Below are 22,630 nucleotides of genomic sequence, written 5' to 3'. Positions count from 1 at the left end.
CACAGGTTCTGTAACTGCAACATGTGTACAGTTTGGCTGGATCAGGGTCTTAGACATCAATTGCACTACTAATTTCACTGTTTACTTTGGTTGGGCAAATTCAAAAGCACACCTAGCTGCAGAATCCATCATAAAACAGCAGCACAAAACAGAACTGGTGGTTTTGTTTCACTTTTCTTACCCTTCCCTTTATTAAACGCTGAACCATCAATATTATGCTCGCATTTCTAAACGGGCAAGAGCAATAAATAAAATGAATCCATGATTAAAAAAACCTTTCTTCTTCTGAGCCTACCTTCAGGTATTTTCATTAATTATTATTATTACTATTTATTATTCGTATGGAAGTAGCTCCTAGGAGCCCATTGTCATAGGCTCTGTACAAACCCACAAAAAGTGTATGTGCACACATTGCATTTATTCGAATTGCAGAGACTGGACCAATCTCACCATATGCACAGGTTCACTGCTAAAGCCAGATAAGATCAGTGGATGTTTTGTTACTGAAGTATGTTATTCTGTATTGCACCAGCCCAACATAAATAGGAGTTTCTGCTGGGACACATCACTACAAAAACTAATTTCCACCTGCTGATACTCACACCTTCTTGTCAATTGTTTGAAATGGGCCACCTTATTTACATTTGCCTCATTAGCACTACAAAAGTGATTTCCACCCCTTCTTGTCAACTGTTGAGAATAGCCCACTTCCACCTTAATTGAATTGGCTCGTTAGCACTGACCCCCCCACCTCCACACACACACTTGGTAAGGCAACTCCCATCTTTTCGTATGCTGTGTATTTATACCTCCCTACAGTATTTTCCACTCTGTGCATCTGATGAAGTGGGTTTTAGCCCATGAAAGCTTATGCCCAAATAAATTTGTTAGTTTCTAAGGTGCTACAAGGACTCCCCGTTATTTATGACTATGTTATTCCTGAACAGGATGTTCAGGATCATCATCAGCAATCATCACCAATTTCCTATTGGGTTGTCTTTACCATTCGTATTAGCTTCTTCTTTACCATTCCAAGTTCCTATTAGCTCCTCCTTTACCATTCCACGTTCCTATTAGCTCCTCCCGTCCTGCCTTCTCCTCACCCGACCTCAGCTCCAAGAACTTCAGAAATTCTTTTGCAAACCCCACAAACAAAAACTGAAAAAAACCAAAACAGAAATAACATCAAAAGATAGAGTGGAACTAAGATGATGTTTGGGCAGACATCATCCTGATAGCTGTCTGCTGCAGCCCTTTCTCCTGTCTTTCATCTGTCTTGTCTTTTTGATACAGTAAGCTCTTTGGGTGCGGGACGGTCTCTACAATGTGTATGTGCAGCACCACAGTGGAGCTCTTGTTTCAGTTGGGGACACTGTTATCATAATATATATGGATTATCATTACTTTTTACTACAGATTAAGTTAATTAATCTTTTCTTTGACTTTTATATTTTACTGTTGCATTGGTTATTGAAATTACCCTTCAGCTGCACTGAACAGATATCACAATAAAGAGATGGGCTGGCTGTCTACTAGGAAACAAGCTCCCATGTTTACTCGTTCTTGAAATATGAGACGGGGTAGTTTCTGTACATGTGAGTCACCTCATATGTCATTATTTTATGGTAATGTTTTTCCCCTGTGTGAGGTAATAATTTCATAGGGATTGACAGCTCATCAGCAGAAACTATATTCTTATCTACTGCCCTACAGCTGTAAGCTATTGCAGTACACAGCAATAACTTCAGCTATCTCAGCTGTATTTCGCTATGATTTTGTCACCTCCCTAGATGGCAAAGTTATAAGAAGAGAGCAGCATAAAACAAAGCTTTCAGGAAAGCAGGAGTCTATTTACGAATGAGGAATCTGGAAATCCACTGGCCTGAAAGTTCATAACTAAGAGGGTCTCCTCCTTTCAAACTACTGGCCAGTCCACACACGCTCAGAAGGGAGAATAAACCTCAGTTCTCCAAGAGACGAAGTGCCAAATGTCTCATGATTCACTTGATCCTGCAACCAATTCCTCTTAGTACAATGGCTAGTGAGCAGTCTGGCTGTGAGTGCTGCTTACTTTATCACTGTAACCTTGTCCTTTCCCTCATTTCTCTATCCATCTCCAATTGTTGTCTCTCATCACGTGTTTAGAGAGTAAGATCTTTGAAACTGTCTCTTTGCTACATATTTGTACCGTACCCAGCACAATGGGGCCTTGATTGGGGTTATTAAGCACTACAGTGATTAATAAATTAATAACAAAATAATAATAATTCATAATAAATAGTAGTTCCATAGGAATTGATTCCTTATCACACCTTCCCACATTTCTGTACTCCTGCATTCTCTCCCACATTTTTATTGGGGTCTGTTGTAAAGTTCTCTTTTGTCCAGAACTCCTCACACACTGAGCTGAGCAGCACCAGTGGTTGGTTTGGTTTCTCAAAACCTCATCAGCTGGGTTTAGGCTTTGCAAAATCAAACCCTGGGGAGGCCCAGCTCTAGATCTCATATTGCCTGAATGTCAGGGACTTTGGAACAATGGCTCTGTACCAAACCCATCTCTAGTTTCTAAAGAGATGGACCAAACCTGGGCTGGGGCTAGGTTTGGCAAAGTCTTGTCAGTCTGGTTTTTAGTTTGCATATCAAGTCAGATTCTGTTTTCAATTCCTGTTCCATTTCAGTTCTTCTACCATCCTCACCACCAGAGTATCTGAGCACCACGGGCCCTCTGACTGCATCCTTTTTAAGATGCACGATCCACACAGGACATGTCAGTACTTTGCTTTGGGGCACCTGTTGACACATTGTCTCAGTTGAAACAACTGAGTATCTCACTGACACTATTAATCTGTTTTTAGCTCATCAAAACAGCAGCTTCTCTGAGTGACTTGTCTTCTGTAATCCAGCTAGAACTCTAACAGCAAAGGAAAAAGCATCAGTCTCAGCAGGTTTTGACTGAGCACGTGCCATGCAAGTGCATAGCTGTGGCACATCAAGGTTGCTAACCAGTTCCACTCCACGAGATCCTATAGAACAATCTGTCACGGGTCTAACAGATCACTCAAGACAGGGCTCTTTAAGGTTCAGGCTATATCCAAGGCTGTATATCAACTAAGCTTCATACACATCACTCTTGGTGTATCTTTCAAACACTCTCAGAGAAGCACAGCAACGAGACAGAAAAAAAGAACTATGAGACCATCTAATCCATTCCCCACCCCAGGAGTAAGATTATCCCTTACAAGACATTATCTTTCTATAGAGGGCATGAGTTAAATTGGTCCCTATAGGACATCACCTCCCATGGAATCCAAGGAAATTTTAAGTGTCTCAAGTAATAGGGATCCCACCCATTCACATGGGGAGTGATTCTGTAGTCAGTTAATTTTAGGGTGACCAGATAGCAAGCGTGAAAAACTGAGACAGGGGATGGGGGGTAAACAGGTGCCTATATATGAGAAAGCTCCAAATATCAGGACTGTCCCTATAAAATCGGGACATCTGGTCATCCTAGTTAATTTCATGGTATTCAGCCTATATCTTCCCTTTCTTAAATTCATTTGATTGCTTCTTACCCCCATGTGACATCCGAAAGGTCCATTTCTCTTCCACACACCAGAGAGCACTTACCCCTAGGAGTAGTCCCATTGTAAATGCTTAAAAACACAGGGGTTACACAGCCAACCCCGAAATAATGGATTTCATCCTGACTGCCCTTTCTCTTCCTTTAAAACTTAAAGGGATACTATATCCTTAACATTCCCCATCCCTGCCCTCAACCTCTTCCCCCGCAAACCTTGTTTCCCCACCAGGTGTCTGTTATAGCACAAAACGACATGGGTCTACGGGGTTTGCTGCTTTTTGCATTATTTCTTTGTGCATGTGCCACAGCCACCAAGAATGTCAGCAAATTTCTGGGACTTTGATTAGTTAGTTAGCTTGGGCTCCCACTGAAAGAACTTCTGGGGTTTCCACTGTGTAGAGCAGGGGTGGCCAACCTGAGCCTGAGAAGGAGCCAGAATTTACTAATGTGCATTGCCAAAGAGTCACAGTAATAAGTCACCAGTAGCTTCCCCTCCAACCCGCTTCCCAGTGCCTCCTGCCCACTGGCAGCCCTGCTGATCAGCACCTCCCCTTCCCTTCCCGCACCTCCCGATCAGCTGTTTTGTGGTGTGCAGGAGGCCCTGGGGGGTGGGGGAGCGAGGGCACGGCAAACTCAGGGAGGGGATGGGAAGGGATGGAGTGGGGGCAGACCCATGGCAGAGCCAGGGGTTGAGCAGTGAGCACCCCCCAGCACATTGGAAAGTTCGCGCCTGTAGCTCCAGCCTCAGAGTCGGTGCCTATACAAGGAGCCGCATATTAACTTCTGAAGAGCCACATGTGGCTCCAGAGCCACAGGCTGGCCACCCCCCAGTGCAGAGTGTACACAGTACTCCACATGAATTGCTGATTATAACATTTGTTAGTAGAGTCTTTTTTTTTTTGTAGTTTATGGTTTTTGGAGCGGGGGAAGTCAGAAAAATAACTTTAAAAAGTTGGCCAGCCAGCGACCCTTGTTATAACCAAAGAGTTGGCTTTAGGGGAGAAAGGTTCTAAGATGCCAACAGCACCTTAGAAACACTGAAGCCAGACAGAGCTGGTGGACAAAATCACAGAATCATAGAATATCAGGGTTGGAAGGGACCTCAGGAGGTCATCTATTCCAACCCCCTGCTCAAAGCAGGACCAATCCCCAACTAAATCATCCCAGCCAGGGCTTTGTCAAGCCTGACCTTAAAAACCTCTAAGGAAGGAGATTCCACCACCTCCTTAGGTAACACATTCCAGTGCTTCACCACCCCCTTAGTGAAAAAGTTTTTCCTAATATCCAACCTAAACCTCCCCCACTGCAACTTGAGACCATTATTCCTTGTTCTGTCATCTGCTACCACTGAGAACAGTCTAGATCTTTGGAACCCCCTTTTCAGGTAGTTGAAAGCAGCTCTCAAATCCCCCCTCATTCTTCTCTTCCACAGACTAAACAATCTCAGTTTCCTCAGCCTCTCCTCATAAATCATGTGTTCCAGTCCCCTAACCATTTTTGTTGCCCTCCGCTTGACGCTTTCCAATTTTTACACATCCTTCTTGTATCGTGAGGCCCAAAACTGGATACAGTATTCCAGATGAGGCCTCACCAATGTCGAATAGAGGGGAACGATCACTTCCCTCGATCTGCTGGCAATGCCCCTACTTATATAGCCCAAAATGCCGTTAATTTCTTGGCAAGAAGGGCACACTTAGGTGGAAGAACTGCTTAGTTTAGCTCCCTATTGGCTGTTATGCAGTTAAAAAAGCCCAAAGGCTATGATAAAGCAATCTCCTCTCTACACCAGCTCATGACTTCTGCTTGAGATATTTCCCACCAAGCCGTCCACAATTTTATATTTTGGTGCTTTATAATAAATAGATATGATCCCCCAGCTTCTTCAATTTATATATTATAGGGTGTCGTATTCTGGTTGGCCACGATAGAGCTGATGGAATTGTGTGGGGAGCTGAAGTCACTTGGCATGTTCAGTGAGGCGAAGACATGGCATCATTCATTTCTATTGTGGAAGAATGATTCCTGCCCTGCACTCTGGATGGAAAGGAAAGACAATTGAGGGTCCGCAATTAAAGAAAAAGTACTTCTCTGCAATCTCGAGGGTCCATTCTTCTCCATGGGGTAACTGTCAGTACAGCTCAATTATTTTTACTTTGAATCTAGTTAGTGTCCCTTTAAATAACTGAAGTTGCGGAAATGGAAGATTTAACAGCACTGGGTTGAGCCAGATAGAGGGCTGGCAAGACCCCCAATATGCAATACGCCTCTGTGCCAATCTGTGATACCTTTATTTAGCAGCAGTGAGGTCACCAGTCATCCCCCTTGTAATGTGGGTCTCTTATAACTAGGTAACAATGTCTACTGTAACTATGTTAGGGCGACCACATTAAGGTCACCAGAATAATTTTATTTTCATTTGAGACTTAGGCCATTTTTGACCCTTGAGTACCAGAAGCCATAAGTGAGGTTAATAACTTGTAACTGTGCAAAATACTATGTGATGAAGGGCCTGATCCTGCCAGGCACTGAGTGCCATCAGCTCACATTGATTTGATGGGAATTAAGAGAATTCAACACCAACAGAAATGGGTCCACGGTTTTGTAGGAAAGACAATCCAAAACCAAAGTCACATTATTTGATATGGCTTCACTGCACCAACCTAACCCTGTTCTCTCACAAACACTGTAGTGGAGCAAAACATGGACGTATTAAACATGGGTGTAATTTTTTTTAACATGGGTAAAACAATGTATTTTCCCCAACCTTGTTCTGAGAAATGGATGAACGATTCTGGCTGAAATTAAAAAAAAAAATCCACCTGAGGCGCATAGTGATGTGATAAATGTACTAGTAATAAGTCACCAGGACCAGATGGGATTCACCCAAGAGTTCTGAAGGAACTCAAATATGAAATTGCAGAACTACTAACTGTGGTACGTAACCTATCATTTAAATGAACCTCTGTACCAGAGGATTGGAGGATAGCTAATGTAATGCCAATTTTTAAAAAAGACTCCAGAGGTGATCCTGGCAATTACAGACCGATAAGCCTAACTTCAGCATCTGGCAAACTATTTGAAACTATAGTAAAGAACAGAACCATCAGACCAGAAAGAAAACAATATATTGAGGAAGAGTCAATGCGGCTTTTGTAAAGGAAAATCATTCCTCAGTATTCTATTAGAATTTTTTGAGGGTGTCAACAAGCATGTGTACAAGAGTGTACTTGGACTTTCAGAAAGCCTATGACAAAGCCCCTCACCATAGGCTCTTAAGCAAAGTAAGTAGTCATGGATTAAGAGGGAAGGTCCTCTCATGGATTGGTAACTGGTTAAAAGACAGGAAACAAGGAGTAGGAATAAATGGTCAATTTTCACAGTGGAGAGTGGTAAATAGCGGGGATCTGTACTGGGACCAGTGTTGTTCAACATATTCACAAATGATCTGGAAAAGGGGGTAAACAATGAGGTGGCAAAACTTGCAGATGATACACAATTACTCAAGGTAGTTAAGTCCAAAGTTAACTGCGAAGAGTTACAAAGGGATCTCACAAAACTGGATGACTGGTCAACAATATGGCAGGTGAAATTCAATCTTGATAAATGCAAAGTAATGCACATTGGAAAACAGAATCCCAACTATACCTATAAAATGATAAGATCTAAATTAGGTGTTACCTCAAGAAAGAGATCTTTCTCTGAAAATATCTGTTCAATGTACAATGGCAGTCAACAAAACAAACAGAATGTTACGAACCATTAGGAAAGGGATAGATAATGAGACACAAAATATCATAATGCCACTATATAAATTCATGGCACACCCTCTTATTCAGCTTGGAAAAGAGATGATTAAGGTGGGGTATGATAGAGATCTATAAAATCATGAATAGTGTGAAAAAGTGAATAAGGAAGTGTTATTTACCCCTTCGCTTAACCCAGGAACCAGGGCTCACAATGAAATTAATAAGCACCAGGTTTAAAACAAACAAAAGGAAACACTTCTTCACACAATGCACAGTCAACATGTGAAACTCGTTGCCAGGGAATGTTGTGAAGGCCAAAAGTATAACTGGATTGAGAAGAGAATTAGATAAATTCATGGAGGACAGGTCCATCCATGGCTATTAACCAAGACGTTCAGAGACACAACCCCATGCTCTGAGTGTCCCTAAATTTCTGACTGCCAGAAGCTGGAAATGAACGACAGGGCATGGATCTCTCGATAACTGCCCTGTTCTGTTCATTCCCTCTGAAGCATTTAGCACCACCCACTGTCAGAAGACAGGATACTAGATATTGCATCCTGTGAACAGATTACAGTGAGCAAGATAGAGGAATTTGAAGAAATACGTGAAATAGGCAAAAGGGAAAGACAACCTCAAGCCAGAGTACCAGCCACCCACACAACCTCTGTGTAGAAAGCCAATTCAAGGCCTATGCACCAGCCTATCTCCCAGGAAAAGCTTATGTTGGTACTTAAGTGGGACTTCACATAAGCATTACCAGGCCACATTCTGCTTAGATCAGACTCTGACAGGAGAAGCAGAGGGGGCAGGAGAGAAATAATCCAATGGAAATCAGAGATACAATGGGACTGATTTTCAGTCGGGGCAGAACCCAACTTTCACCCCAGCAAACACCATTTTACACCTGAAAATTCTGTCCCCTGCATGCTCAGCTGTTAGTGCATGAAAGAGCTTGTGCAAAATTGTGTGTTTACAAGTGAAGGCCAACGTCAGAATATTAGGCCCATTATATATCCCATGAACAGGCCACCACTTGTGTTAGGTGTCAAAAATTCAATCACAATATAGAGACACAAAACTGTGTGTGTTTTTGCCCCCAAACTGGCACAAAGGGGCAAACAGCACACGTCCAGAGGGAAGTAGACCCGTTGGCATCTCACCTGGATTCCTGTGGTGAGCTAATCATCAGCTGTGAAAACTGATCACCAGCACTAGCAAACCTATCTGCTCACCTCTCCAAGCGGAAATTCAGGAGATCTGACCTTTTAAAGCCAAAGTATCAGCCACCCACACAAAGTCAAGAGAACGCCAGCACACTGCTGTGGGTTGCCAAATCCCATAATTCATCCCTGAAAGAAGACCAGGTCCAACAAGAGCATGCAGAGTGAGCACTGGCTGCCAAAGCGCCTCTATGCCCCAGAATGCCATTACAGCTAGGGGAGTGGAACAGAAAATAATGGCACAAAGGACAAAGCAGATTAGTCCCAATTGTTATATTGCTGCTGTGCCATAACTATTAGGCTTTAATATAGTCAACCACAATACTGTTTTAACTACATTTTTGGACTGAATTTCCTTTGTTTTGTTTTTTTTTAAACAATTATCATAGTGTGAGATGTGAGGGTCAAAAACAAGGAAAAACAAGAAAAATCCTGCTGAGACCTGCCTGTGTAAATGGACATACCATGCACATAGATGTACAATAGTTGACTTCACTGTGTGATGTCAGACTCTAAAGTGTGGTGCTCCAAATATACTTGTCACAGAGTTGCCTATGCAAATGCATCTATCTGCATTTAAAATAGAATCCATGTGCATTTTTTCAATGTAGGAAACAAACGTGTTATGACGTTTCGCTATAAGGAGACAATATTTGAGAGTCTAATCGCTGACACCAACACACCTGCCTTCATTTCAGTGGGTGAAGCACTCACTACCTGCATTATGGCGCATGAAAACGCCCCAGAGCTCCGCCCCAGTGGAAATTGAGTCAAATACTGCACATGTGCATCGCAGATGAAAATCACTCCTGTGTAGAAGGCCTATGCACCACTTATTGCTCCCAAAACAGGGTTCAACTGAGAGGGGAGGTAGCAAGGTCTAGTGGCTAGGGCACTGCACTGGGCGTCAGGAGACCTGGATTCTGAGCCCAGCTCTGCCAGTGACCTGCTGTGTGATCTTGAGCAAGTCATTTCACCTGCCTGTGCCTCTACTCTCTCACCCTTTGTCTGCTTTGCCTACTTAGACAGTAAACTCTTTGTAGCAAGGACTGTCTCTCACTACATGTAGGTACGGCACCTAGCCCTATGGGACTAGTGTTCTTTGGGCTCTCTAGGCACTAATGTAATACAAATAAATAAGTATAAAAACAAATGGGGCATAAATGGTGCATAGGCTTTCATTCATCTATATGGGAATTATGTACTTTACATCTGTAAATGAGCAATGTACCCGGGCTCACTCGGGTACAAGTATGGGCCAAAAGACTAGAATGATAGCCAGCTTCCCAGTACTGTGTAACACGCATCTGAAGCATCATAACATGTAGGCCCATGAAATGATCACTGGTCCAGCAGCTGAATGCTGTATAAGCTTAGACTGCATTTTCCTGATTGATGCTTGAGGGGAAACAGTTTTGGGGCAGAGCTTTAAAAAACAAAGTGTCTGGAGGTTTGGAATGCTCTGAAGTATTCCTGAGAGAGAGGGATAGGTGGGAAAAGTTCAGGAGAGGTGGTCAATGGTGCGTCACATGGTGGTGGAAATAAACACATTTATTCCCTGGACATGGGGCCAACATATGGAGCATACAGGCTGAAATTCAGACACTTACCACAAGGTCTAAACACCGCTTAAGCCCTGTTTTGAGGATTTCAGTAGTAGAGGTCTTGTGATGGTCCTCTGCATGGGGCTGGATTTCACCTCTGGGGAAGGTCCATGAAGGATGATGTAAAGTTTGTAGCTGCATGAATCTGGGATGTTTCCATTACTCCCTCATGAATTGCAAGGGACATTACAAAGCTTTGTTTCTGAAAAGGGCCCTGAGGAGATAAATTCAGGACTGTGTGTCTGTCTGGATTAATCACACAGGTCAGGAGTCAGACAGGTTAGCTACACTATCCTCTTTGTACTAAAAAAGCTTCTTTGCATGGGGTTAACTTGCCATGTGCCATTTTGCTTTCATCCCATTCCACTTTTGTCATCTTTATCCTGACCCCTGCAATCACACTGGCTATTGCAGCTACAGAGTCAGCCCCTAAGGATTGATTTTGCCTTTATGTGTATTTAACAATCAAGTATCCTGTGCACACATACACAGGGCTTGTTCACAAAATACGAGCCTGATTTTCGGAAGTGCTGAGCGCTTGGAAGCTCATGAGAGCCGAAGGTGCTTCGCAGCTCTGAACATTGGGTAATGTATTCTAATTGTAGACCAAATGGAGAAATCGAGATATATTGGCATGATTTGCTTCTCACTCCATTATGATCTCTCTGGGAGAAACCTGGGTCCCACTGAAGTGAACAGCCATGCTCCCATGTATGTCAGGGGAGCCAGAATTTCATCATCTAAGTTTACTCAGCAATAAGATCTCTCTGAGATGCTTCCACCTACAAAATGGCTGAGCACCTGAATGCACTTCCCAACGACTTTTGGTACCATCGCCATCACGTAAAGGGAAAAACTTTGAAAACCAGGTCGGGAGGAGGCGAACCCTCAATTCAAAACAAACCCAAAACATACCACAACAAAAGGACAAGCCAGATATATGCCTCCACTTTACAGCAGGTGTGGAGAATAGCCTGGTGGGGACCATGGAAACTCCCAGAGGGAAGGGAGCAGCAGTAACACAGCAGCAGGTCATGCAGCTTGGCATCCCCTTTATATTCCCACAAACAACAGGAGCTCAACTGCGCTTATGTCCAGCTGATCGGTGGGATACAAACATTCCTTGCTAATAAAGGGCATCTGAGTGCAAACGTCCGCCTTTGCCTGCCACTCCCTCTCTCTGCTGTCAGGAATCAGACACTGAGCAGCCTTTCTTCCCTGGTACAGCTCTACTTTAGCAGCTGTCCATAAATATCTTCCAGTCCACAGGCCAAAACGGTGCCAGACACAGATCAATCAAAGCTGGGGATAGAGGAAGGGGAGAACTGTGGGGCAGAGAAGGGAGACCCAGCACAGACAGCAGCGCCTGGGTCAGATTGTTTGTTCCTTGCTGCTAACAGCATTGCTCGGAGGATTCCAAGCAGGACCAAAAACAACCAGCCACTGCTCCAGCTAAACCAGAACCAAGTGATTAATGAGCACAGCCTGCCCCACAGCACCTTGTCATCAGGCAGAGGAGACAAGCGAAGGAGCCAGGCGAGTGTATTCACCTAAGAACCAGACGGGTTTGTATTGCATCTGGTTCAGGGCTGGGAAATGTGCATCGTCGCTATCACACTTCCTGGGTGCATCCGATGCAGTGAGCTGTAGCTCACGAAAGCTGATGCTCAAATAAACGTGTTAGTCTCTAAGGTGCCACAAGTCCTCCTTTTCTTTTTGCGGCTACAGACTAACACGGCTGCTACTCTGAAACCTGGGGTAAGCGACACTCCAATTTTGCAGGGCTGCTTGTTTGATTTTTTTTTTTGTAGGTGGTCCCCCTTCCCCCTCCCCTTCCTTCTTAATAATTGCACCGTGAATTGGGGCAGCCAGGGCTCAGGAAGGGAAGGCACAAAACCGGCTGGCTCCGCGGGTGTTTCCGAGCTGCAAGATGCAGACAGGCCAGCGTGGGGAGGAAATAAAGGGAGCTTAAACCCTGCCACCCTGCAGCTCGCCCCTCCTCCTCTGCTCACATCGCCTCTCCCCCTGCAGCTCGGTTTTAGCCACCCGGGGGCTGAGCTGCCAGGCATCGGCTCCCGCCCGGGCTGCCCCAGGCATGGCCCGCTGCCCCCCCCATCTCCAGCCTCCTGCCCCGGGGCAGGCTGCGCAAAGGCGCCCGCACTCGCTACTCACACGTAGGCGTGGTAAATGAAGGCCCAGCCGCGGGGTCTCTCCAGCACGTTGTAGAGGAAATTCTGCAGCTTGCGGTAAAAGGCATTTCTCTTGGGGGGCTTCCCCGTCCCGGAGATCCCGGAGCGGGGCTTGCTCAGGATGCTGCCCCGCTTGGTGCTGTCCGAGCTGGCTATCAGCAGCGCCCCATCCCGGTTGGAATCCGGGGCGCCTGGATCCAGCCCCACGAACCCCACTTTCAGCTTCTTCTCTCCGGTCGCACCCGGGTACACGCCTCCGTTGCGGGATTTCTGCACCATCCTTTCCCCGGGGCTCGGTCGCTAGCCCGGGCTGGGGTGAGGGAGGGGACCGATCCTGGCGGGCTTTCAGAGGGGGCGCCGGGTAGGGGGCGGCGGGCAGGGCAGCAGCCCGGGGCCGGAGAGCGGCATGGCAGGGCCGGGGGAGGCAGCCGGGCCGGGAGCGCGGAGATTCGGGCAGGAAAAGCCGCAGGGGCCGCTCCGCAGCCTGGCCAGCCCCCTTCGCCGCCTGCCAGCTGCGGCTCCGCCCGCCCTGCGCGCGTTCCCGGCCTCTCCCGGGTGGGGCTGGAAGGGGGAGCCGGGGGGGGCACCTCCGCCCCGTTCCACATGCCCCCGGCTCTGCAAAAGAGCCTCCCCCCGCCCCCCCCCTCCATGCATGCTCCTTTGGGGAAGCCCGCGGATGAAAAGGGCCTGGGGATAGATTTATTGGTGTTCAGTGTCCTCCTCCTCCTCCTTTCCCCGTTAGGCTTTGCACATAAAGAAAGAAAATCCAGGCTGCTATACACAGGGCTTAATTTGTGCCAGGGCTGAGCCCCGGCCCCTCTGGGCTTGGCAGTTCCTAGCCCCCGGCACCTCTTGGCTTAGCAGTCCAGAGCCCCGGCACCTCTGGGCCTAGCAGTTCCTAGCCCCCCAGCACCTCTGGGCTTGGCAGTTCCTAGCCCCCCACAGCATCTCTGGGCTTGGCAGTTCCTAGCCCCCCACAGCATCTCTGGGCTTGGCAGTTCCTAGCCCCCCACAGCATCTCTGGGCTTGGCAGTTCCTAGCCCCCCACAGCATCTCTAGGCTTGGCAGTTCCTAGCCCCCCACAGCATCTCTGGGCTTGGCAGTTTCTAGCCCCCCGGCACCTCTGGGCTTGGCAGTTCCTAGCCCCCTGGCACCTCTTGGCTTAGCAGTCCGGAGCCCCGGCACCTCTGGGCCTAGCAGTTCCTAGCCCCCCACAGCATCTCTGGGCTTGGCAGTTCCTAGCCCCCCACAGCATCTCTAGGCTTGGCAGTTCCTAGCCCCCCACAGCATCTCTGGGCTTGGCAGTTTCTAGCCCCCCGGCACCTCTGGGCTTGGCAGTTCCTAGCCCCCTGGCACCTCTTGGCTTAGCAGTCCGGAGCCCCGGCACCTCTGGGCCTAGCAGTTCCTAGCCCCCCACAGCATCTCTGGGCTTGGCAGTTCCTAGCCCCCCACAGCATCTCTGGGCTTGGCAGTTCCTAGCCCCCCGGCACCTCTAGGCTTGGCAGTTCCTAGCCCCCCACAGCATCTCTGGGCTTGGCAGTTTCTAGCCCCCCGGCACCTCTAGGCTTGGCAGTTCCTAGCCCCCTGGCACCTCTTGGCTTAGCAGTCCAGAGCCCTGGCACCTCTTGGCCTAGCAGTTCCTAGCCCCCCGGCACCTCTGGGCTTGGCAGTTCCTAGCCCCCCAGCACCTCTAGGCTTGGCAGTTCCTAGCCCTCCGCAGCATCTCTGGGCTTGGCAGTTCCTAGCCCCCTGGCACCTCTGGGCTTGGCAGTTCCTAGCCCCCCGCAGCATCTCTGGGCTTGGCAGTTCCTAGCCCCCCAGCAACTCTAGGCTTGGCAGTTCATAGCCCTGGCACCTTTGGGATTGCCCCGTCAGTTATGAAAGTAAAAAAATGGCACAACCCCATCACCTCATTCATTACAAACTAAGCAATGGTTGTACACCGTCCAAAGGTGTACTCGACTCACCTGTGGGGAGTGCATGGCCTCCCCCCCCATTAGCCATCAGCTCCCCCTCCCCAACATGCACAACTGTATCCCCTCCCAAACCAGGAAGCCAGCCCCCTACTCCTCCCCCACACACACACACTTCAGGTCCAGAGTGACTCCCCTCCCTCATGCAGATACACAAATGGCTCCCCTCCCCAGGCCCAAATGGATCCTCTTCCCCCAGTTCTTCCCTGCCAGACCCTGATTCTTTGGGAAACAGCCAAACAAAAACCCCTGCCACTGGAGGCGCTACTACTCCCCCCCGCCCCCCATCCCTCTGTTGAAGGCAGAGAGCAGGAGCCACCCCCACTCCTACACAGGGAATGAGGCCAGGAACCACTGTCTCTCACTTTGCTCTTCTCTGCAGGAAAAGGGAGAAGATTATAACGGGTGGGAGGGTGGGGCTGCTGGCTGTTTCTGTCATTTTTGTGCCTTGCTCCTTTCCCCTCTAGGTAGGTGATGTGGGAGGAGTGGCACCCAGTGCCGGGCACTCCTCTGCCAGAGTCCTGGCAGAACTTCAGGACTTCAATGCAGCAATCCTGCTAAGGGCATCAGGGCAGAGCTAGGTCTGCCTAATAAATCATGTGTCACCTTGATGTTTAAGCCAAGTTTCAGGGAGACACCACACAAAACCTTGCAGAGCATGTATCCCCAGGGCTGGCTCTGGCTTTAGGGTCCTCTATCTACCTACCATTGGGTTTTGTACAATCTCACATCACCGTAATATTTCGACACCTCCCAGGAGAAGCTGACTTAGTAAAGTGAAGTCCCTAGCGGACTAGAGGAGCTCTGGAACTGGAACCCTGATTGTCTACTCTTCAGATTCTTCAGATGTGTGGTCCAGAAATGAGTTAGTTTTGGACAGCCATACAGTAATGTGCACAAAGGGGAACCCCTCTAATGTCCCTCCAACATAGGTCAGAAAGAGAAATCATCCTGTGCAAGTCGTTCAGAAAGCAAGAGCAAGAGCTAGTTGAATGATGGAAAGACTGATGTGCAAGTATATCCATGAAGAAATTACTCAAACTCAGTGTAGGGTCATGCTGTTCCTTGTTTGTGAATTTTTGTGAATAGTTATAAGATCACTCGTGTTCTTTAAAGATTTGTGCCCAGAATGCATTATTATTCTGGTAAGTAGTTTCAGCCATGCCAGCAGAGTGCCGAAACCATATTATGCGAGCAATCCCATGCCATGAAAAGCGAATGACCTAGCTGAAGTGAGCAGTTTGAAAACTATTTGTCCAAACTGTTGGGCAAGCGTTTACAAACTATACATTCACAAGAGTTTGCGAATGTTTTGTGAGCCCAGAAGCAGCACTTACATTCATTGCATCCTACTTGCCCAGCTCACCTGCTCATTATTTTGTGTCGTATTTCAGTGGTACCCAGAATGCCACCCATGCCTAAACGACAGGGATAGAGCCCATGGTCAGAGGAGGCCAGGGCAGAGCCACAAGTGAGAGACAAGGAGGCCCACACCTGCATGCTGGCAGCTGGCCGTTCTTATTGCCTTACATGGGAGGAAGTTCCGGAGTGAGTGGAAAACATGGAACTGAGAACAAGAGTTGGTGAGGGAGATGGAAGGAGCCTGACGTTTTGGATGAAGCCCTAATGTAACGGAGCTGCTCCTCCCCAACCCAGCTAACTCTGCTTTGGAATCTAAGTGCATCCCCATCTCCTCCTTCCAGGATTTCCTATAGATTGTATTCTGTGGCACAGTGTCGACTGTCACGGTTCTGCATATTGAAAGGTAGCATGATTTAGTGGGTTAGGACGTCAAGAGAGCTGAGTTCTATTCTTGGCTCTGCCACCAACTGCTGTGTGACCTTGAGCAAGTCACTTCCCTTCTGTTTCCCTTCCCGCTCTTTGTCTGTCCTGTCTGTTTAGACTGGGAGCTCTTTGGCTCAGGGAGTCTCTCAGTCTGTGTTTGCCCAGTGCAACAGGGTCCTGTTCTCCCCCTGCAGCCCTTAGGTGTGACTGCTATACAGACCAGAATAAATCAGAGAAGGGCTAGATCTTTGTAGAGCAAGGTCATATCACAGAGTACTTCCCCTTGCGCTAAGATATTTTTGCCAGGGGCACAGAAGACAAAAGGGTTTGTTAAAACTCTGTGGTTTAATTAGGCGTGTGTAAGACAGACTGGGAATGGGCTTTGATCTGCTCCAAGGATGTTAAGACCCACAAACAAGTAACTAGAAATATGAAATCAGCCCCTTATTTTCAATATTACTGATCGCTTTAAAAAGAATGGTGTGGTGTTGCCCCTTCTGTGAAATGGATCTTTCAGACTTGCTAGATAGTTGGAATATATAGATTAACTAATATACAGACTTAATTAATTATTTGCCTCTTGGAAATCCTTTTTATTACAGGTGAAATATGTAGAATGACAGCACTGTTATATTTAGTGGTTAGCCCAAACCAAACCTTTTGTCCAAGTCTGCAGTGGTTGGCATGAATTGGTACCAAGGTCTGAGCTTTCCTTGGGTCTGGTCATGCAAAACCAAAATTCAACTTGGGACATGCAGTTTAGCCAACTTGGTGCAAAGTTGACAAAGTATTTTGTGTGAAAATATGGTTAGAGATGGGCCAAAGAGGCCAGCTTTTGGTTTTGAAAATAGTTCATATTAACATTCCACTCATCATCCCTCTTCCCGGGCTCAGTTACTTCCCTTTCACCACCCACAACCCACATACATATACACTCTTATCCTGAACAAGCAGCAGGACCCCTTGAAGGCCAATCATGTTGATTGCTTATATGCTGGTGTGTTGTGATGATTAACAGAGGCTGTCGTGGCTGCTGACCATTACATGACTACTCTTTTTTAATCTAATTTCAAATGTGGCCTATATCTAAGATGTTCAGAATGTGCCTGTGTGCATGAAGTTTGGCATTTGCAGAGTTTAGCGAGAGGAACCCAAAGATCTATGGTAAATAGTGCAGGATTTCCAAAAAGCAGCATTTAAAAATATTTCCTCTACAAAGGTTAGAAAATATTTAATTGTGCCAAATCTTGAGACTAAATCCCACCATTAAAGCATGACACACGGGGATTTTAGTAGTGTTTTACATGCAAATCTCAGTGCAACCTGAACTATGAGGGCGCTCCTGAGGCCTCCCTAACTATATAGGTGAAACACGATCATTTTTATCGGAGTCTTTCTCTCAACCTATCTATCAGTAGTGCTGATGATTAGGTGTAACAAATATCAGATCATTTTTGGTTTTGAGCCCAGAAACCCTGCATTAAAAGAGAGCACTGTTCATACAAAGGAACTCATCCTCAAAAGAGCTACAGCTTTAGGGTTTGAGTCCACAAAGGAAAATCCTCTACAATTTAAGAAGGTACCTTTGCCATTGGCCAACACCCCAAACCTAGGAAGGAAGGTCTGTCCACAGGTAAAGAAGTCAGTACTGTTCATTGTATTACAGGTGACAACAACAAGCCAGGTGTATGCATGTTTCCATTGCTTGGGTATATTGTATTAACCAGAGCATTGTATCGTCCATAAGCTTCAGTGTAGTAGCTGTGATGAGAGGAGACAGAGAGGCATGTCTTGTGCCACTACAGTGCAAAGAAGAAGTCACTAACATCTACAAATATGAACCACCCAATTGTCTATTTGACTATGGAGGAGCCGGTATCAGGGATTTTTGCCTCTTCTTGATGAAACAGTTTGTGAGCTTAGGTTATCTCTGTAATGGTTCAGATCAAAATTAGCGCCAATTCTACATATTTATTATTATTTATTTGTATAACAGCCTAGGAGCCCTAGTCATGGACCATGATCCCATTGTGCTAGGCGCTGTACAAACACAGAAAAAGATGGTCATACATTGTGTTAATGTAAGTGTAAATGATGGGAAAGTGAGAATAATGATGGACCCAGGAGCAGCAGGATCTGAGATTCCTGGGGGAATGTGAACGCCAGTACTTCGTCAGATAGAAAGGAGAGACATGGATGCAATTGCACAAAAGTCATGGTATAAAGGAGAGGTACGAATTAAAATGTCACCACGTCACTGTAAATTACAGTTAATTGTGTCAGAAGGGAATGGGCCTTCACTGATCAGCAGAAATTGGCCGAACAAGTTTAAATTGGATTGGAGATCTGGGCACCATTTGTCCAATTGGGGAGAGGATTAAAAACAAATTGGAAATCTGTACTGGATGCAGACATGAGGCTAATGAAAGGTGCATTGCCATAGTCCCATGCCATAGTCTGAAACACCATTCACAAACTTCCTAAAGGCTTGTCCTGCACCTTAGGCTTTATAGGCATCCATAGAAGGGCAGAAGGACTGCAAAACCAGGGGATCGTTTCCCCTGCAGAGCTGAGTGGGCTCCACCAAATGAGTGTGATCCCTCAAAAAGATGGAAACATGCAAACTCTAGGGGGAAGAACTGCAGAATCACCAGAAGTCCCTTAGTAGTAGGTGACCCTCAAAAAGGGACTGGAGGAAGACACATGCCAAAAGCCTGTTCTTGACAGGCATCTTCAACCACAACATGAGCACAGATCTCCCTCCATATTAAAAATAAAAAGGACAGGAGGGTAGAGTGGTATATATAGCTTATTATGCCTTTTACTGCAGCTTTAATGGGACATTGGCAATTTAAAAAATAGATGGTAAGCTGTTTGGGTCAGGGACTATGACTTCCTATGGGTATGTACAGCTTCTGGCACAATGGGGTCCTGATCCCTGATTGGGACCTCTGGGCATTACTGTAATAAAAACAGTCAAGGATTTTTAAAGGAACCTAGAGAAGTGAGGTGCCTGGGATAATGGTACTGATAAATAAATCAGCAGCAGCACTTCTGTCTAAACATGTTCTGTCTGCTACTGTTAGGAGTAATATCTAAGATGACTATAAATGAAAGAGTTTTCCTCTGTTCCCCCCCTCCCCCTTGGCCATTTGTCAGCACTTTGTGTCGAGTCAGTTTCACATTTCATCTATTAATCACCAGCTGGCAATTCAGTTTCCCTTGTTGTTTGTCTGGATCTGTCACATGAAAACATGGCAGAGAAAAATGTTTTTAAAAATAGGAAAATGTGATTGTAAAATCCATATATTAGCAGGGGGCTCAGGGAAAGATGTAGAACCTAAAACTACATTGTAAGCTGTTTGGGGCAGGGACCCTCTTTTTATTCCGTGTTTGCACAGTGCCTGGCACAATGGACTCCTGGACCATGCCTGAGGCTCCTATGTACTACAGACTACAAAGACATTCATGATGATCCCTTCTGGCCTTAAAGTCAAGGAGTCTATAATAAATAATAAGTTTGACTTGATTTCAAATGGATGTGTCTCTTTCAATTGGGAGAAGTCTCCTTCCATGCTGCAAAAGTAGCTGCTGTTTTGCATTTCAGTAGAACATGCTGCAGAGGAGAGAGACACACTACGCTCTCATGTGGAAACCTTACTGTGGTTGTCCTCTTAATATAAAGTTAAAATTGCTCAGACTTAAGAATCAGGTTGTCCTCTGTACCAAGAAATAAAGTCGTTTGAAGTAATAGCTGCCTGGCTGAACATGTTGAAATAGGGAACAATAGAGAACAAAATGACACTGGATTTTTGTTAAAGAGATTAAGTGTATGTCTTTGTGGTCTAAACATTGTCTGGCTATCTGCCCATAAACTCAGATAACTTCCTGTAGCATCCTATTGTTAGCAATGACTATCTTAGCTAATTTGCCAATATAAATATTAAGGGCTAAATTCATGTGCATGCCACTGAGGTCAGTAGGATTGAACCCTCTTGCATCAGGGTAAATTTGGCACTAAGGGCCAAATCCCAATCCTCGCCTAAATGCTCTTTGCACCTGTAGCAGCCAAGGATTTCCATGTGGCGGGGCAATCTGAGGAATCTGTCTGGTGGGGAGAATCAGAGCATGATGCATCTGATCCTGGCCAGCAGAGCAATCCCTTGGGAGTTGCTGGGGCAACCTTGAAGATACTGTTGCTCATACCAGGACGTGGTTTCCATCCTAGCAGCACTCACAATGAGGGAAAGGCAATAGAGAGCCACCTACGCCCCTTACCACCATCCCAGGAGTGCCATGCTCTGCTGTGGCATCCATGAAAATGAAGCCCAAAATATTGCTGCTAAAAAAATCCCACATTTCCTTGCACTGAGTGTTTAATAACAAGAACATGCGTGGGGGTGTTTGTGGTGCTTGGCTTACATTTGGGTGCAGCGCGTTTGATGTAGTTCTCCCTGAATACCGTATGTGACTAGCCTACAGATGATGTCACCAGAGAACCAGAAGGGACCCCCGCATACCCCATCCCTCCCAGTGGCAGCTAGTCTGATGTCTCTTGTGCCGGATCAACCCTTGCCTCATTCACCCCTCATCTAACTAGTTCTTGAGCAGCTGCAGTGTTAGTACCACGCCCGGCTCTCTTGACAGCCTGTTCCACTGCCCAGTTACCCTCAGTTAAGGACTTTTTGTCCTAATCTCTAGCCTAAACTTTTTCTTCTTTAGCTTCCAGCTATTGCTCCTTGTCCTACTTTCCTCGGAGGCCATGAACAATTGCCTTCCTTCATTTATATTGTTACCTTGAAGGTATTTTTAGACCATGTGACCCCGAGTCTTTCTTTTCCCAGACTCTATAAATTTAGCTCCCTTAGTCACTCTTTGTGTCCTCACTGGCAACACTCGCGTCGTTTCCATTGACCTCCTTGTGTTTGTACACCCACGGGGACATAAGTGGCACATAGGCTGGGTTCAGATCAGTGTATTATCTCTGCACTTTTATGTGACACCCTTGAAAAGAATGCTGCTTTCCCCCACCCCAGCCATCTCCTTATTTAGTTAGCGGCCTTTTAGCCTTCATTGGATTTGAACACTTCCAGTTAGCTGTCCCCCTCCAGTTTGTTTTCATTGGTTACTTTCTCTGTAGATGGATGGCGTTATAGTCGCGGATCAAATCTTGTTTTGTTGGGCCTCTGAGCTAACCCCTGCAGGCCTCTCAAAGTTTGGGTCCATCTTATGACCTGATTCTGCTCCCAAAGAAGTCAGTGGCAAAACAACCACACTGACTTCAATGGGAGCCGAACTTGGCAGTTCACTGAAATCTGGATGATCAGAGTTAGAGACCATCATAACAGGCACCCCCACCCCTAAAACATTGGATTTCTTGTGTTTATTCTGTCACTCCACATGGAAAGTAGCATGTTCCCAGCATTGCCTCAGCAACTGCGTCCGTGAAGGGAGCTGGGACTAGCCTTTGTCTGTGAGCTAAAAGGTCAACAAGTAGCTCACTTTTGGGGTGCAGAACTGCAGGTACAAGGGAAGTTCCTACAGGAGGATGGTAGCCTCACGTCAGGGAATGGTCCTGGAAGGGGACTTGCCACACCACTTAAGTGAAAGACCTGGCTGGGGATCCCTGGTATGTAGACAGAGGCTGAGGTCTTAGGAGGGGCCAGGTGCAGGACCTGGTTTAATTGGTGATGAACAGTGTTTGCATTTGAACAATAAATGCATCCCTGAGGGAAGGGATGGAAATACTGACACTGTTGGAAGCATTACTAATGCAGCAGACTAGTGAGTCTGCTAACTATTTTACATGGGTGTAGGGAAAATGAAGCACAGACAGGGTCTGATGCTGGGTTTGGGGAGACAGGGCAGGAATCTGGCTGAAAGCTGTCACTGACTGACTGGCACAGTGCTGGAATAATGGGAAGGCAGGTAGAAAGGGATGCAGGATTCCTGTGTGGGAACAAAGCCATATGAATATACCAATAGGAAGGTAGGGACATGATAAAAGGACAGATCCAGAGCTCATGTATATGGGTTCCATTTATTACAAAGGATGCCAGTTTACACCCCTTTGCATCTGGCCCCACAAATATGGAATAATAGAGGTACTGCGAGCGGTCTCCGATTGTTACCATATTCCTTGAATGTCTGTTCAAGTGACTTATCCACATGTTACACGGGGAAGTCAGGCTTTTGAAGGAATTACCTGCAACTTGATGCCAATTTGTGTTTTATAACTATAGTGGGGTTTCCCTACAGGTTTGTTTCAGACCTTCCCCTCTTTGGACCCTCTGGAAGTATTCTCTCTCGTTCAGGGAGCAGGAAGAAGCAGAGAATTGTGATGATTTTCTTTATTAATTTACTCTGGCCTCATGCAGGAGAAAATGCTGCCAGCCCAGCTCCAGTGCCTGTATTATTCCATATTCATGGGGCCAGTAATTCCCCTGCGAGGTGAGGAGCACTTCTGAGAGGTGCTGAGTGCACGCACCTCCCATGCTGTTGTTAAACATCCTGCAGAATTTGGGCCATGG

At 46.4% G+C, this 22,630-nt stretch overlaps 1 protein-coding gene across 7 annotated transcripts in view; it reads right to left on the bottom strand.

The window, feature by feature from the left end:
- KCNQ2 (potassium voltage-gated channel subfamily Q member 2) overlaps nucleotides 1–12,875 on the bottom strand; it is a 116,048-nt gene extending 103,173 nt beyond the window's left edge. For all 7 annotated transcript variants that reach the window (XM_043495802.1, XM_038370383.2, XM_043495804.1 and 4 more), the window contains exon 1: nucleotides 12,326–12,875. In XM_043495802.1, coding sequence (XP_043351737.1) covers nucleotides 12,326–12,621 — 296 coding nt within the window. In that variant the 5' untranslated portion in view covers nucleotides 12,622–12,875. The remainder of the gene's footprint in view (nucleotides 1–12,325) is intronic.
- Nucleotides 12,876–22,630: the final 9,755 nt, after the last annotated feature.

The sequence above is a fragment of the Dermochelys coriacea genome, chromosome 13 (assembly GCF_009764565.3).
Source record: "Dermochelys coriacea isolate rDerCor1 chromosome 13, rDerCor1.pri.v4, whole genome shotgun sequence".
NCBI lineage: Eukaryota > Metazoa > Chordata > Testudines > Dermochelyidae > Dermochelys > Dermochelys coriacea.
This window is presented reverse-complemented; position numbering and strand designations above follow the sequence as displayed.